Here is a 17,835-nt window from a genome sequence, read left to right as displayed (position 1 = left end):
GCAGTCCTAAAATATAAACTGGCAAATAATGCAATCCTACGGAGCCCGTTAACTGACATGCTACACACTTATTTTATTTCGTTTTATCGAATTGTTATTTCGTTTTTTCGAAATATTATTTCGTTAAAACGAATTATTATTTCGTTTATTCGAAATATTATTTCGTTTTATCGAAATATTATTTCGTTTTATCGAATTATTATTTCGTTTTTAACGAATTATTATTTCGTTTTATCGAATTGTTATTTCGTTTTAACGAATTATCATTTCGTTTTTTCGAAATATTATTTCGTTTAAATGAATTATTATTTCGTTAAAACGAAATAATATTTCGATAAAACGAAATAATATTGACGGCGTCTTCGGAACTCTTCTGCTGCGAAAACAATTAAAGCTATTACACCTTGCTTGATCAGGGACGGACGGACGGAGTCCTTTGCAGGTAAAGTTGATATTAAGTATGTAAACTTGTACGAAATGTATATAGATGTGAACTAGGCCTACAGTGCTTGTAAGTTTTGTGCTTTTCAGAAATCGTTTAGATATTAACCAGTGACCAGGTCTTTTTATGAATATTTCACTTGATCAACCCTTATTTTCTCGACAAGCTATTCACTAATTCAGTACAATAGGCTAGGCCTACTGACCGTTTTCGTTTATCGCATTCCAAACGGTTTGACCAGATTTGTTCGGTTTATGAAATATCGACAGACCTAGTAAATTGATGTTATTTTATGTCAAGTCTTGACAGAGATTTCCAAGGCCTGTATTGCCATTTGCAGGTCCGTCAGGTCGTATCCCTGAAATGATCAAATCTAGAACAGGCCCCGCGCCGGTATTCGGATGATTTTGTTGTGTCTAATACGGATGACTGCTGTCTTTGTGTACCGATAAACTCAATATCATTGTTCTTCAGGTTAAATCTACCACTGAACGAGTTATAAAGGCAAAGAATAGTTTCACTTTTTGTTTTTACATTTGGAGTATTCTCCCTTCTATATAGCATGAAGCTATGAAGCATTTTTGTCTGGCTCTGTGTAACTTCCACTGTCAGGTTTTTCATACATTTTTTGGCCAATAACTGGACACTCATTAAGATGAAATGCTTTAATTCTTAGATGGCAACATTGATAGTGCAAGCTTTGAAATATAAAGGTTCTAAGTTTGTTTGAATCTTCAAATGCTGAAAATTTCAATTTTTAACAGGTTTTTTTATTCCATAAATTGTATTTTAACATGCATATATGTGATGTACCATGAATACTTGAAAAGAGTTTAAAACATATCTTTCAATATTGGCAATGCTTACAACTAATTACCCTTTCCTAGCAGACACACCCTGTCTCATCTGGATTTACCTCACCAACACACTAATCCGAAGAAAACAAATCAGAAACCAGAACTGTCCACATCTTTGGAGATGCTTTTCAACATAAACTCCATCCTCCTAAACCCTCAACAACACAACTTTCACACATGCTTCAACATATTAAAGGACAGCAGCTAAACGACAAAATTCTATAATACTTTCCAAATGTGGTTATTTCACCCCCTCCCTAACACCAGCCCAATCATATACTTTTTCACACACAGTGACACACACAATCCTGTGATTATCATAGACATTTTTCTGACAAGCCCTTTACATCTTTAACTTTTTATGAGTCCCATTACTAAGAAATATATAGTTGGTCTTCAGAAAGTTGGTGAGTACGAAAGGAAAAAGATGAGTCCAGGACTCAAATATCTGAGTCCAAAACATTACTGACCATCACAGTATTACACACATGCATACCCAGTAGCTAACTGGAACATATTTCCTGCAATACCAAACCCACTGGATTTTTTTCATCCTGATCATGAAAGACATTGTTTTGTTATTATTGTTATACATATATGTAATTTTATAACTGTCCATGTCAAGATGATACATTTTCTGTACTGAAAACCCTCTTTCAAAATATGTTAGCAGGTACACTGTATATTTATGGCAGAAATATATAAAAGTTTCATTCATATTTTTTATTTTCCAGATACAGGATGGAAGACTTTTTAAAAGATCGAGGAGTAGAAGGAACCATCATTAATAAAATGAAAGAAGAAGGTGTAAGTAATGTCTTTAAATCAGAAAAAAAGTCTGACTATCAAGGAGTGAAACAACTTGGTAATGGTAAAAGTCCAGGATTTGTTGAGAAATGTCCTTTTTAGAAAAAACATTGTTAAAAAACATTGTTAAAAGGCTTCATTTCATCAATATGGGAAACTGACCCCTACTCCACCACTGTTTTGCCCTAATTTTTTTAACTCCACATTTGATTTCTGTTATTTAAAGATATAGAACCATATCTTAAAGTAAGTTAAAAAAACAATTGATTAGATTTTTTTTTAAATGGTTGATGGCTTCATTTCACCATTATGGTAGAGTGACAATTTCTTTGTTGAGATATGAAAGTGTGTTTATATTTATGCCTGGACCATTTTTTTGGTCCAGCTACTGGGCCCGGTAAACAAGATTTACAGATGACCCGTGAACGTGGTAAAGTAAAGGTATCTACCAGGTATTTTCGCTTACCTGCCCAGAGGGCAATTGAACTTCTGCCATGGCGCAGCGTCCATCGTCCATCCATCAACTTTTCCTTTAAAACACCACTAGTCCTGAATGACTAAGAGGATTTTAGTTAAATTTGGTCTGGAGCAGCCTTGGGCGAAGGGCACTCAATTTTGTATAAACGTGAGTGTGGCCCCCAAGGGGGCAGAGGGGTGGTGTAATGTGGTAATGTAATGTGGTAGTGTGATATGGTAGTATTATGTGGTAGTGTGATATGGTAGTGTACTGTTATGTGGTAGTGTAGTGTAATGTGGAAGTGTGATATGGTAATGTGATATTGTAGTGTGGTGTGGTAGTGTTATGTGATGTGTAGTGTTTTGTGGTGTGTAGTGTTATGTGGTGTGTAGTGTTATGTGATGTGTAATGTTATGTGGTAGTGTGATATTGTAGTGTGATGTGGTAGTGTAATGTGGTAATGTAATGTGGAAGTGTGATATGGTAATGTGATATTGTAGTGTGGTGTGGTAGTGTTATGTGATGTGTAGTGTTTTGTGGTGTGTTGTGTTATGTGATGTGTAATGTTATGTGGTAGTGTGATATGGTAGTGTGATGTGGTAGTGTAATGTGGTAATGTAATGTGGTAGTGTGATATGGTAGTATTATGTGGTAGTGTGATATGGTAGTGTACTGTTATGTGGTAGTGTAGTGTAATGTGGAAGTGTGATATGGTAATGTGATATTGTAGTGTGGTGTGGTAGTGTTATGTGATGTGTAGTGTTTTGTGGTGTGTAGTGTTATGTGATGTGTAGTGTTATGTGGTGTGTAGTGTTATGTGATGTGTAATGTTATGTGGTAGTGTGATATTGTAGTGTGATGTGGTAGTGTAATGTGGTAATGTAATGTGGAAGTGTGATATGGTAATGTGATATTGTAGTGTGGTGTGGTAGTGTTATGTGATGTGTAGTGTTTTGTGGTGTGTTGTGTTATGTGATGTGTAATGTTATGTGGTAGTGTGATATGGTAGTGTGATGTGGTAGTGTAATGTGGTAATGTAATGTGGTAGTGTGATATGGTAGTATTATGTGGTAGTGTGATATGGTAGTGTACTGTTATGTGGTAGTGTAGTGTAATGTGGTAGTGAAGTGTGATATGGTAGTGTGATGTGGTAGTGTAATGTGGTAATGTAATGTGGTAGTGTGATATGGTAGTGTAGTGTTATGTGGTAGTGTAGTGTTATGTCGTGTGAAGTATGATGTGATGTGTAGTGTTATTTTAGTGTGTTGTGGTGTGTAGTGTTATTTTAGTGTGTTGTGGTGTGTAGTGTTATTTTAGTGTGATTAGGTGTGTAGTGTGATGTGGTTGTGTTATGTGGTGTGTATTGTTGTGTGGTGTGAAGTGTTATGTGGTGTGTAGTGTTATGCGATGTGTAGTTTTATGTAGTGAGTATTGTGGTGTGAAGTATGATGTGGTGTGTAGTGTTATGTGGTGTGTAGTATGATGTGGTGTGTAGTGTTATGTGGTGTGTAGTGTTATGCGATGTGTAGTTTTATGTAGTGAGTATTGTGGTGTGAAGTGTTATGTGGTGTGTAGTGTTATGCGATGTGTAGTTTTATGTAGTGAGTATTGTGGTGTGTAGTGTTATGTGGTGTGTAGTGTTATGCGATGTGTAGTTTTATGTAGTGAGTATTGTGGTGTGAAGTGTTATGTGGTGTGTAGTGTTATGCGATGTGTAGTTTTATGTAGTGAGTATTGTGGTGTGTAGTGTTATGTGGTGTGTAGTGTTATGCGATGTGTAGTTTTATGTAGTGAGTATTGTGGTGTGAAGTGTTATGTGGTGTGTAGTGTTATGCGATGTGTAGTTTTATGTAGTGAGTATTGTGGTGTGTAGTGTTATGTGGTGTGTAGTGTTATGCGATGTGTAGTTTTATGTAGTGAGTATTGTGGTGTGAAGTGTTATGTGGTGTGTAGTGTTATGCGATGTGTAGTTTTATGTAGTGAGTATTGTGGTGTGTAGTGTTATGTGGTGTGTAGTATTGGTAATGATGTGGTGTTTAGTGTTATTTGGTGTGTATTGTTATGTGGTGTTTAGTGTGATGTGGTATGTAGTGTTATGTGGTGTGTAGTGTTATGTGGTATGTAGTGTTATGTGGTATGTAGTGTTATGTGGTAGTGTATTGTTATGTGGTGTTAAGTGTTATGTGGTGTTAAGTGTTATGTGGTATGTAGTGTTATGTGGTATGTAGTGTTATGTGGTATGTAGTGTTATGTGGTAGTGTAGTGTTATGTGGTGTTAAGTGTTATGTGGTGTTAAGTGTTATGTGGTATGTAGTGTTATGTGGTATGTAGTGTTATGTGGTATGTAGTGTTATGTGGTAGTGTAGTGTTATGTGGTGTTTAGTGTTATGTGGTGTTAAGTGTTATGTGGTATGTAGTGTTATGTGGTATGTAGTGTTATGTGGTATGTAGTGTTATGTGGTAGTGTAGTGTTATGTGGTGTTTAGTGTTATGTGGTGTTAAGTGTTATGTGGTATGTAGTGTTATGTGGTATGTAGTGTTATGTGGTATGTAGTGTTATGTGGTATGTAGTGTTATGTGGTATGTAGTGTTATGTGGTATGTAGTGTTATGTGGTATGTAGTGTTATGTGGTATGTAGTGTTATGTGGTATGTAGTGTTATGTGGTATGTAGTGTTATGTGGTATGTAGTGTTATGTGGTATGTAGTGTTATGTGGTATGTAGTGTTATGTGGTAGTGTATTGTTATGTGGTGTTAAGTGTTATGTGGTGTTAAGTGTTATGTGGTATGTAGTGTTATGTGGTATGTAGTGTTATGTGGTATGTAGTGTTATGTGGTAGTGTAGTGTTATGTGGTGTTTAGTGTGATGTGGTATGTAGTGTTATGTGGTATGTAGTGTTATGTGGTATGTAGTGTTATGTGGTAGTGTATTGTTATGTGGTGTTAAGTGTTATGTGGTGTTAAGTGTTATGTGGTATGTAGTGTTATGTGGTATGTAGTGTTATGTGGTATTGTATTGTTATGTGGTGTTAAGTGTTATGTGGTGTTAAGTGTTATGTGGTATGTAGTGTTATGTGGTATGTAGTGTTATGTGGTATGTAGTGTTATGTGGTAGTGTAGTGTTATGTGGTGTTTAGTGTTATGTGGTGTTAAGTGTTATGTGGTATGTAGTGTTATGTGGTATGTAGTGTTATGTGGTATGTAGTGTTATGTGGTAGTGTAGTGTTATGTGGTGTTTAGTGTTATGTGGTGTTAAGTGTTATGTGGTATGTAGTGTTATGTGGTATGTAGTGTTATGTGGTATGTAGTGTTATGTGGTAGTGTAGTGTTATGTGGTGTTTAGTGTTATGTGGTGTGTAGTGTTATGTGGTATGTAGTGTTATGTGGTATGTAGTGTTATGTGGTAGTGTATTGTTATGTGGTGTTAAGTGTTATGTGGTGTTAAGTGTTATGTGGTATGTAGTGTTATGTGGTATGTAGTGTTATGTGGTATGTAGTGTTATGTGGTAGTGTAGTGTTATGTGGTGTTAAGTGTTATGTGGTGTTAAGTGTTATGTGGTATGTAGTGTTATGTGGTATGTAGTGTTATGTGGTATGTAGTGTTATGTGGTAGTGTAGTGTTATGTGGTGTTTAGTGTTATGTGGTGTTAAGTGTTATGTGGTATGTAGTGTTATGTGGTATGTAGTGTTATGTGGTATGTAGTGTTATGTGGTAGTGTATTGTTATGTGGTGTTAAGTGTTATGTGGTGTTAAGTGTTATGTGGTATGTAGTGTTATGTGGTATGTAGTGTTATGTGGTATGTAGTGTTATGTGGTAGTGTAGTGTTATGTGGTGTTTAGTGTTATGTGGTGTTAAGTGTTATGTGGTATGTAGTGTTATGTGGTATGTAGTGTTATGTGGTATGTAGTGTTATGTGGTAGTGTATTGTTATGTGGTGTTAAGTGTTATGTGGTGTTAAGTGTTATGTGGTATGTAGTGTTATGTGGTATGTAGTGTTATGTGGTATGTAGTGTTATGTGGTAGTGTATTGTTATGTGGTGTTAAGTGTTATGTGGTGTTAAGTGTTATGTGGTATGTAGTGTTATGTGGTATGTAGTGTTATGTGGTATGTAGTGTTATGTGGTAGTGTATTGTTATGTGGTGTTTAGTGTGATGTGGTATGTAGTGTTATGTGGTATGTAGTGTTATGTGGTATTGAGTGTTATGTGGTATGTAGTGTTATGTGGTAGTGTATTGTTATGTGGTGTTAAGTGTTATGTGGTGTTAAGTGTTATGTGGTATGTAGTGTTATGTGGTATGTAGTGTTATGTGGTATGTAGTGTTATGTGGTAGTGTAGTGTAGTGTTATGTGGTAGTGTAGTGTTATGTCGTGTGTAGTATGATGTCATGTGTAGTGTTATTTTAGTCTGTTGTGGTGTGTAGTGTTATATGTTGTGTAGTGTGATGTGGTTGTTTTATGTGGTGTGTATTGTTGTGTGGTGTGTAGTATGATGTGGTGTGTAGTGTTATATGGTGTGTAGTGTTATGTGACGTGTAGTGTTATGTGGTTTGTAGTGATATGTGATAGTGGTATGTGACGTGTAGTGTTAAGGTAGTGTGTATTGTGATGTTTGTAGTGTTATGCGGCGTGTAGTGTTATGTGGTGTGTAGTATGATGTGGTGTGTAGTGTTGTGTGATTTGGTGTGTAGTATAATGTGGGGTGTAGTGTTATGTGATGTGTTGTGTGGTGTGTTATGTGGTGTGTTATGTGGTGTGTAGTGATGTGGTGTTTAGTGTTATGTGGTGTTTAGTGTTATGTGATATGTAGTGTTAATTGGTAGTGTAGTGTTATGTGGTGTGTATTGTTATGTGGTGTTTAGTGTGATGTGGTAGTGTTGTGATGTGTGGTGTTATGTAGTGTGTAGTGTTATGTGGAAGTGTGATGTGGTGTGTAGTGTTATGTGGTAATAGTGTGCTGAGGTGTGTAGTGTAGTGTGCAGTGGTGTACTAGTTTGATTGTGAATAGTTAGATGTGGTGTGGTGGTTTAGTATGGTGTGGTATGGTGTGATGTGGTGTGTAGTATAATGTAGTGGTGTGATAGTTTGGTGTAGTTTGGTGTGATGTGATGTGTTGTGTTGTGGTGAAGTGTGGTGTGATAATATGTAGTTTGATGTGGTGGTGAGGTTGAATGTGGCTGTATCATGTTGTGAAGTGTGGTTTGATGTGGTGGCACCCTGTTGTACGTGGCGTGTTTGTAGTGTTATGAGGCCATGTTTGAGTAAATGCCTTCAGTTTAGTTTCTAGCCCTTTCACTTTCACTAACCTGAGTAAAAAAACTAGTATTCCTGGGTATCAGGGTAGTGGAATTTCACACCATGCACAAACTTACAGCTACATAGATATAGTATATACATAAAATACTTGTATCTGATCAGTGTTTCATTATTAAAGGAAAATACCATGTGACCCCATCATGTGTTAACTGAAATGTTTCACAGAAGGAAGAGTTTTTCTTACAATGTTGTGCTTTAAGTGAAACTTAGCTAACATACTTAGTTGTTCAGTTATAAATCAATGATGTTATATTCTTTATAATCATTACAGATTGACGAAACAGTTGTGTCAACTATGACAGCAGAACAACTTAGCAAGTACCTGCCTCGTTACGGTGACTGCTTAGCAGCAATTGCATTTTCGAAACAACATCCCTCAAGCAGCCTGAGTGAAGCATCTCAAAGATCCAAAGATCGAAGAATATCATTGCGTGACAGATTGCTTGCTAAGTTGCAAGGGAAAAAAGGTGATGAACATGTAAGAAGATCAGTTCCCCAAGAAGGAAATAAGAATGCCAAGAAGACTTCCAGAAAAATAGAACTTGGTTGGCTTCATACCTATGGAGCTTGTGGTACACTTAAACAAGTTAGATCACCAAATGGAGGAGGAACAAGGACTGTAGACATAGATGTAAATGCTACCATTTCAGAATTGTTGACTACAGCTAAAGGCCTTTTTTTCCCTAATGGGAAGTCAAAGAAAGGAAACGAAAAGGATTTTGATTTCTATGTTGCAAATCAAACTCATGAGAGACAAGAAAGTGACTTCACAGTCAAACAGATATTTGAGTCTACCAAGTTAAAGATACTTCGATTCTATCTGGTAACATCCCCTGCTGCTACTGCATCTACTGACAACAGTGCTGATAAGAAAACACAACCACAAAGCAAAGGAAACCCATTTCATTGCTTACCTGATGCTGATACCTTGGAGGAGTTCACAAACTCTTCAGAAAGTGGAGATGTTGAAGATTTATACAGCATGCGCTCATTTACAGATGATGATATTCCTAGTGAACTTCTTGAAGGTTCAAATGAAACTCTTTTTGACCCACTTCTGTTTGAACCACTTGAACAACAAGAAGAGGAAGAGTTATCAAATGTGCCACAAGCGTTACAACCATATATACAACAAGGACAACCAAATTCTCCACCTGCATCACAAGAACATGCACATTCATCTCATATTCAGGAACAACAGCAAACAACAGACCCAAGCATTATAACTTTACATAGAACAATGATTCAAGAGGAACTTATTCAGCACTTTAAGAATCCCAGTGTTATCAATGCAAAGTTATCATTTTCATTTGTCAATGAAAGAGGCCAAGATGCTGATGGAGTTTCTAGAGATGCATATTCAGGGTTTTGGACATCATTTCTGTTGAGAAATACAGATGGTGAAACATACAGAGTACCAGTGTTGACAAATGAATACAGCTTAGAAGAATGGGAAGCTATTGGCCGAATTTTACTGAAGGGTTATCAAGACCACAGGTATTTACCAACTGGTTTGGCACCAGTTTTCCTTATTGCTATAGTACATGGCGAAGATGTTGTGTCCCCACAACAGTTGAAGGATTCTTTTTTTAATTATCTTGCCCAGTCTGAGAAAGAAGTTCTGGAAGCCGCTTGTAGAGGATCTTTGTTTGATGAAGATGAATTACTTGGTGTACTTGACAGATTTCAGTGTCATCGAATTCCACAGCTGGAAGAGATGAATTCGACGGTTATTCAAATAGCTCATAGAGTGTTAATTCAAGAACCAAAATATGCATTGGATGCAATGAGGAATGTCAGTGGAAACACTCTCCAGTTATTACTACCAGACATTGCATCAATTAGTTCCATTTATACAAAACTGAATCCAACTGTTACCAAGGTGCTTGGCTTATTGCACGCTTCACCAACAACAAAAGAGGAAAATGCGAGCTTTGGATTCCTTAAGAGATTTGTGCGTGGCAGGAATAACGAACAACTGAAACAATTTATCAGATTTCTTACTGGCTCAGATGTGGTATGCGTTGATAAGATAGAAGTCACTTTTGTCCTTCGGTATGGTAAAGGAAGAGTCCCAACCATACACACATGCGGACCTACCTTGGAGTTACCATCGACCTATGTTAATTTCCCAGATTTCAGAAGTGAATGGGAGTCAATACTAAGCAACACAGACAGCATGGAAATGAGTATTGCATAATTTGCGTACAGTTTGCAAGTTTTTTTTATCTGATACAGATATAGCTCATAGTGTTAATTCAATTATCTGTGTTTTATGTAGACTTTAGCCAGAAAAACTACTGAATTACCTGGTTGGATTAGACAGACATGTATGTTATGACATGGTTATCCGACTTCTTTTCCCAGGTAGTCAGAACATGTATATTTTTTAGCTGATCTGGCAAGAAGTGTTACTTGGTGTACGAAGGACAGAAAATGACCTCTATCTTACTGATATATTTATGACATACTTATTTTATGGTGAATTGTCTGTCGTCTGTTTGTTATCCGTCTTCGTCATCCTTCAATTTTTTCTTTGAACGATTTCTTCTGAACTGCAGTACCTAGGTCCATGATATCCGGTCAGTAAGTACCTGGGACAGAGGGCTATAAAATTTCTGAAAACGATGACCTTGACATACTTTCAAGGTCACAGGGGTCAAATTTGTAAAACTCTTTGAACAACTTCTTCTGAATAACAAGAAGGCCCAGAGTAATGATATGTACCCAGTAGGTACCTGGTGTGAAGTAATATAAAATTCCTCAAATAAATGACCATGACCTACTTTCAAGTTCACAAGGCTCAAACTATGTTAAAAACCTTGAAATAACTACTTCTGAATAACAAAGGGACATAGAGCAATGATATTTAACCAGTAGGTTACTACCGCGAGGTGCTATACATTTTCCTCAAATAAATGATTTTGAAGTATTTCCAAGGCCTCAATGGTTAAATATATAAATATTTTTAAAGAACTTCTGAATAACCTGGAGGCCAAGGTTAATGATATTTGGCCTGAAGGTATATTGGATGGAGTGCTATATGCTTTCCTCAAATGAATGACCTTGACCATCTTTCAAGATCACAGGCATCAAATATTAAGAAGCATTTAAAACAACTTCTTCTAAATAACAAGGAGGCCCAGGGTGATGATAATTGGCCAGGAAGTCCCTGGCATTGAGTGCTAACAACTTTTCCAAAACAAATGATCTTAACCCTCTTCCAATGTCAAAGGGGTAAAATGTATTAAAAAAACTATAAACATCTTCTTTATTACATGGAGGCTCTGGATGATATGTCCAGTAGCATGATGGGATTGAGAAGTATGGAAATTTCCCCACGATTACTTCAGTTTCCAGGTGAGCGATACAGGCCCTCTGGGCCTCTTGTTGTTTATACAAAAGAATGTATATCATGTTAATAAATTCAAATGTTTAAATATTGAATCTATGTTTTACAAAAATCTTGACATCAAATATAGACACAACTCTGGTTATTTCTCATGTATCTTGTCAAAATTTACAATTAATTATTGGTTTAATATCTTCTGTCTAGGATAAAGTCAGATATTTCTTATGGTCTTTCAACATTGATATCGAAACAAATTTGATGTCAAGTGAGCAATGCAATCCAATTAGGCTAGAATGTTGCTTTATGATTGATTTTTTATTTGTTTGTCAAAATTGTTAAGTATCATTGGCTTGATAAGCTTGTTCCGTGAATTTGGATGAGTTTAGCACTTGGTCATACTTAGTATAACATGACCTGATAACAAACAACATCCCTAGTGATGTCTTTGATAAACTTCTGCTACTGGTAGTATGTTTTTGTTTTTCTATGATTCAACTACATGTACATCATTTGCATTCTTTTAGCGTCTGGTTTCTTTCCAAATGTTGATGAAACATCACTGTCATGCTTTCATTTTTTGTCACAGAGCTGTTTGCTTGTCATAATCATACAGTGCTGATTTTTAAGCTAACTTAGATGAAACTACATGCAAATTAGAAGCAGGTGTTACATGTCCTCAAAATGCTGGCTCAAAGGACAAGGTCAGAGTTTTAGATGATAGTTAATTTATTGTCATCATTACATCTTTTATTTTTGAGCATTTTTGAATGATAGTCCACTCATGTTTAGTGACCTTTGAGTTTCTATTCTATTAAAGTTAGTGATACCACATATGTTTTATTCATATCACCAAGTCATTTTAACATGAATGCATATTTGTGATCTCATTACAATGATTGGGTGTTCACAATTATGAATTGTTGATATTATCACTTTGTTATGGTAATATCACATAAATGAAATAAAACTTCAGAATGGTAGCCTATTCATGAATGAAGAATTGAAATATCAAAAGTCATATTACAATGGTTTTTATTTGACAGAATTTCCCTCTTCGACAGTTTTAAACAAAAAAGTGCCAAAATTGTTTTTATTTGATTTTAAAGTCATCAAGGCTCATTAAATATTTCAGTGACTTAAAGGATCTCTGATTGAAGTTGTCATCATTTCTAAGTAGGGTTGTTACAATAAGACAATTTGTCAGTTTATTATGTTTAAGTGGGTAGAAAGCAATCACTTCCCCACTTACATCAGGTATGTGGTATTCCGACTTTGTTTTCTAGTTACATGTACAAATATTAATAAAAAAATGTTTCTATATGGTTTGTTTATTCTTGTAATAAAATCATACACACATGTAATAGGCAACATTTGTTGTTAAATTGTTAACAAGTTAATCTCGCGACCAGAGGGTCAAACTACGTTACACGAACAAGATAATCTCATAACTAGAGAATAATGAGTTCATGCAATGTTCATTAAACCTCAGGATCCCATTTCTATTACTTACCAGTAAATCCTTAAAGCATGAGCTCATGCCAAAGCACAGCGTCCTTCGTTTGTCAAGAGTTTCTTATTGAACTATACTCCCCCACAAGAACTTATCATATTTCAACCAAACATGCAATGTTGCATATAATGAACACAATAATAAAGCTTTAAATGGAGGATGTGGGAGATGAGGAAAGGGGACCTGATTACTCTAAAGCTCTTTACAGTAATTGATACAATTTATACAATCAACACAATCTATTGATCAAAACATATTATAGTTAGGATTTTGCAGGAGCTGCATTATAGGCGCTGATTATAAGCACCTGGTAAACGTGTGCTTGTGCACTGGGTATTTATTTACTGTTATTCGATGGGACCGTGTTTCAAATGGCATGGTGCCATCTCCTTGAATGCGACAGAGCAGACACTGTAACACCCACCCCAGACCATTTTATGCTCAGCTTGGTTTGTTGGAGTTATACATGTGTGGACAGGGAAAACCTTTCCTCTGAATACTCCATACAACAATGGATTCAGTGATCGAACCGTGGCCATCTCATGAAAGGTCAGTGTCTTGACAACCACATTTATTGCATTCTTTACATATTTACTGTACCGTATTCGAGAGATAAGAATCAAATTCCACATGAGCTTTTTAGATCACTCAATAATCTCTTTGATTATAATCTAGCAGACTGAAAAACTGAAAGATTAAACTAACATCTGATTTCTTCATCGTCATGTTCTGGCGTGTCGACACCATCAATAGAAAGAGAAAGGAGATATAGCATCAACCTTGTAAAATTATTGACATTTTGCTGTCGTCCCAGTCCCGTGTTCATAAAAGGGAAATTAGTTTCCTTGCTGTGCCTCACACATGTTTCCACAACCAACCAATTGTTATTTGTTTCATTTAGTCAATAGGAATACCAAAGGTGTGCCATCAAAATAATAATAACGTTTGGTTCGTACACTCCTATCATTTGGATGACGTTGATTACCATTAAAAGCTACATGAACATAGACGTTGTCTATGACTGGAGCAGCTTTAATGCCAACAAAAAGCGAAGGAGTCGCACAAACCACGTTAACCTGTTAATCTTTAGCTCACACGTCCATCGTCCGGCGTCAAGATTTAACGTTTAACAACTTCTGAATAACCAAATTACCCAGGATGATATGTGGCCAGTAGCATGCTTGGATGAAGGGCTACAAAATTTGTTCAAATGAATGACCTTCACTCAAATTCAAGGTCAATTGTCTTAAAAATACCTTTAAACAACTTCTTTTGAATAACCAAAATGACAGTAGGCATAAAAAAGGGCTACCAAGTTTGTTCAATTTAATGACCTTGACCTATAATCAAGGTCACAGGGGTCAAATTTGTTAAAACTCTTTAAACAACTTATTCTGGAAAACCACTCACATTTGGTTACCTTCAAATGACCTAATCTCAATAAACAAAAGGTCTAGGGTGGTGATATTTGGCAAGTTGCATGCTGCTAAGAAGGGCTATAAAGTTTGTTCAACGTAATGACGTTGTTCGACTTTCAAGGTCACAGGGGTCAAATGTTTTTAAATCTTTTAACTGGTTCAGTTGAATGACTTATGGTCATACATACTGATCTTTTGCCGGTAGCATTTTTAGACCATATTTGGGAGTAATACCAGAAATGTTCGACAAATAATTCCGCTTAAATGTTGTTTCTGCCTAGTGTCTTTTAATGTTACTAACATTAAACTTACTTCAACCATCTAACCAGGTTAAACACATTAATTTATCTTACTCAAACGAATGGATACAATAAAAGATTTGTCCCTTGAAATATGACGTTCGTTTTATGTATTGCGATATTTTCGCACGTGCATAATATATAATTGCTATAAGTACTGTACTACGCCCATACATAAAACTACGCTCACCACGAAATGGATCATTATCATTGCGGCGAAGAAAACGTTGAAATTGGCACACATGTCCATTTTATGTACCCTTATCACTACGAACAATGAGTGGACAACCGCCGAGTTTCTCCAGTGCGCTCAAATAGTATCCACCAATGACTCTAGGATCACTAATTGTGTGGTACGCGTTAAGCCATATGACTTTACGCGAAAACCCATCCAGGCAACCGTTGATACAAATTCCGTATGGACGCAACTTGTCATAAGAATCAAAATGCCAGATGTAATTGGGACCTTTCGAACAATAAAGGCGTCTCCTTAGTTTATGTCTTCGGCGAAGTTCTGTTCCTGCTGAGTCTAAAATACTCATTAAAAGTCGAACTTCCTCCTTCCTTGCGTTAATACCTTGACATTTCATTTTTTGATACATCCATCGATATCCATGCATTACTCCTGATCCTCGTTGTTCAGACTGTATAAAATCAGCAACTGTCATAATGTCAGCCTCATGTTTATATCTGTACAATGATGCTTTGTGCAAAAGCCTTATCAATTGTCTGCTACTGAGAGAATATCCGTGTCTATGGTTTAAAATCCAACAAATGTCATCATGCTTTAAACCTAATAAGAAATAGTTCTTCAACAGCTCGCCACGATAATCAGCCATTATATAAGTGAAAGAGAGGCTGACATTTATTCGTTTAAACGGAATAATAATTCGATAAAACGAAATGATATTTCGAAAAAACGAAATAATAATTCGTTATAATGAAATAATATTTCGAAATAACGAAATAAAAATTCGTTATACCGAAAAAACATTTCGAAAAACCGATATAGTATTTCGAAAAAACGAAAGAAATAATAATTCGTTTTAACGAAATAATAATTCGTTTTAACGAAATAATAATTCGTTTTAACGAAATAATAATTCGTTTTAACGAAATAATAATTCGAAAAAACGATAAAACGATAAAACGAAATAAAATAAGTGTGTAGCATGTCAGTTAACGGGCTCCGTACAATCCCTCCTTTTGCTTTGCACCTTTCAAAGACACGTATACACAGATTGTACGTGAATATGATTTCATTATTACTGTAAAAGAGCACTAGCACACAGTTATGATTTCCTGGTCATTTCCTGAACACTAGCAGGTCATCATTGTTTAATCATTTTATTGACACTTGCTGGTATTCATGACTTTCTCATCATTATATTGGCACGTGGACATATAGTCATACATTTTGGTCAATATATTGACACGTTCACATAATCATCACTTTCTGAAGGTGACATTGACACGTACATGTAAGCAGGACTTTCAGATCATTACATTAATACGTGAACGTAGTCATGACTTCTGGTCTTTATATTAACACGTGCAAGCAGGCATAAATTTGTGACCATTATATTGACGTACATGCGTTCGTCGTGATTTTTCCGGAACCAAAGACAATAAAGGACAATCATTTCCTTTCTATAACATATCCTTCCTTTGGAATCCAAAATAGAAAAAATCCGATAGTGCAATAGGGGGGACATCTCTTTGATAGTGTTCAAGATTTTAACCAAATCATAAAGCAGTGACGTAGGACGACCTCAGATCTACCCTATGATCCCTAGCTAATCCCTGGTCAGTACTACATAAGGAGACGAGGAGTCGTAGACCATCGATGGTGTTCAGTGCTTTGTAGATTCATTCTTAAATATCAGGTATGTGTACATTTTACTTTTCTAATCGAGTTAACAAAACATCATATTTTAAAGCTGTTTAGTAATGTATCAAGGTGTATTACAATTATTTAGAATAATACGCTGTCGGCCTTTATTAGAGATTAGAAAACGTATCGGACTGAGCCATTACCACGTGTTCTAGTGTTGCCTATTTTAAGCGTCTCTTTACTTAGTTTAAACAGCTTTGTACAATTTTAAGATGGATAAAGCATACGGTGCAATCTTACAATACCCCTTAATTAATGGTGAAAATGAAGCGTTAAAACAAATTGTGACCGTATTTCGGGGGTAGTATATAGTAAGATTGGGGAGGAAAGAAAAAGTGGGTTTTTGGAATATATTGGCATAAGTGTTATTTAAATGAGGGATACAATAACGAAGTGTTACTGCCATATGCGTATGCGTGTTTAGGCATTAAAATAAAATCTTATAAGTATCGAAGAAAACGAAATTATGATTTATATAAGACTTGATCAATCACTTTGTTCACAATGTAATGATGTTAGTGATGTTAATGTTTGAGCCTTTGTATACCCCAGTCGAGTTCGCTGTTAGCCTCCCTGCTTGTTCCTACCTCAACATTGTGGTATTACAATAGATAAAAAAAGGTCGGAAAAATTAATAATAATGAGCTAATGAACAACGTTCCTACGTCATCGCTGTCGTCACACCTAGGCCATTGTGTGTTTAATTTATAATTATCCCATGTAAAATGTCATACCAACTTTTTATTTTGAATCAGTCATGGTAGAAACAGTATATGGTACGGGTATTGATTCCAATCAGAAATCAATCGATAAACAGTTTACATTGATCACATTACAAGCTCTGAGATGTAAAATTACAGTAAATCTATGGTAAAATTACCCATTGTTTATATGCAGCTATTCTCGTTATAATGTCCTCCGTTTATTTACAATGAATCTCTTCAATATACTTATCGTAATTAATTTTGTTCCACGCTTTCCTCCAACATATGTCAAGATACCCTTTACTCTTTCTTAACATGTATCCAATATATCGCCAATGTATCGACAAACCCAGGTATGACGTCCGATCTCGGCGCACTGCTAGGGCAATATAAGGCTATTTTATGGTTTGTATATCATAAGTATATTAAGACGAAACTTCCACACTCTTTTCGGAATTTTAATACCAATCAAATAAAGTGATCACTTATATTATATGCCAGCACATCCACGAATACCAATATATATTCAGGATAGTTGCATTGCAATTCACCTACAAAACATCAGTTAGCTGTTATAACTATAGAGACCGCAACGAACTTACAGTAGTTGCAGTAAGTTTATAAAGGATGTATACATTACTGTCTACAGATATTGTCAGGTAATTACATTTGCACAGATTACTTGAAACAGTGCGTCGTACGAAGTTTTAAAATAAATTGGATCTAAAAGAAAAAAAGAAACAATCACCGTACAATGAAATTTGACAACGCACACTTAA

At 35.8% G+C, this 17,835-nt stretch overlaps 1 protein-coding gene across 1 annotated transcript; it reads left to right on the top strand.

The window, feature by feature from the left end:
• The first annotated feature begins 419 nt into the window (after positions 1-419).
• Positions 420-10,853, top strand: LOC110460588. Its single transcript, XM_021513574.1, has 3 exons — positions 420-442; positions 2,034-2,106; positions 8,151-10,853. Exons 2-3 carry the CDS (start codon positions 2,041-2,043, stop codon positions 10,077-10,079), a joined length of 1,995 nt encoding a protein of 664 aa, XP_021369249.1. The 5' UTR covers positions 420-442; positions 2,034-2,040; the 3' UTR covers positions 10,080-10,853.
• The last annotated feature ends 6,982 nt before the right edge of the window (positions 10,854-17,835 follow it).

Source organism: Mizuhopecten yessoensis, unplaced genomic scaffold (genome assembly GCF_002113885.1).
Source record: "Mizuhopecten yessoensis strain PY_sf001 unplaced genomic scaffold, ASM211388v2 scaffold10439, whole genome shotgun sequence".
NCBI lineage: Eukaryota > Metazoa > Mollusca > Bivalvia > Pectinida > Pectinidae > Mizuhopecten > Mizuhopecten yessoensis.
Note: the sequence above shows the minus strand (reverse complement) of the source record. Positions and strands in the feature narration are given on the sequence as shown.

Coding starts and splice junctions, on each gene's coding strand:
- LOC110460588 (XM_021513574.1), top strand. CDS start 2,041: ATGGAAGACTTTTTAAAAGATCGAGGAGTAGAAGGAACCATCATTAAT. Junction 2,107..8,150: donor ATAAAATGAAAGAAGAAGGT/GTAAGTAATGTC, acceptor TAATCATTACAG/ATTGACGAAACAGTTGTGTC.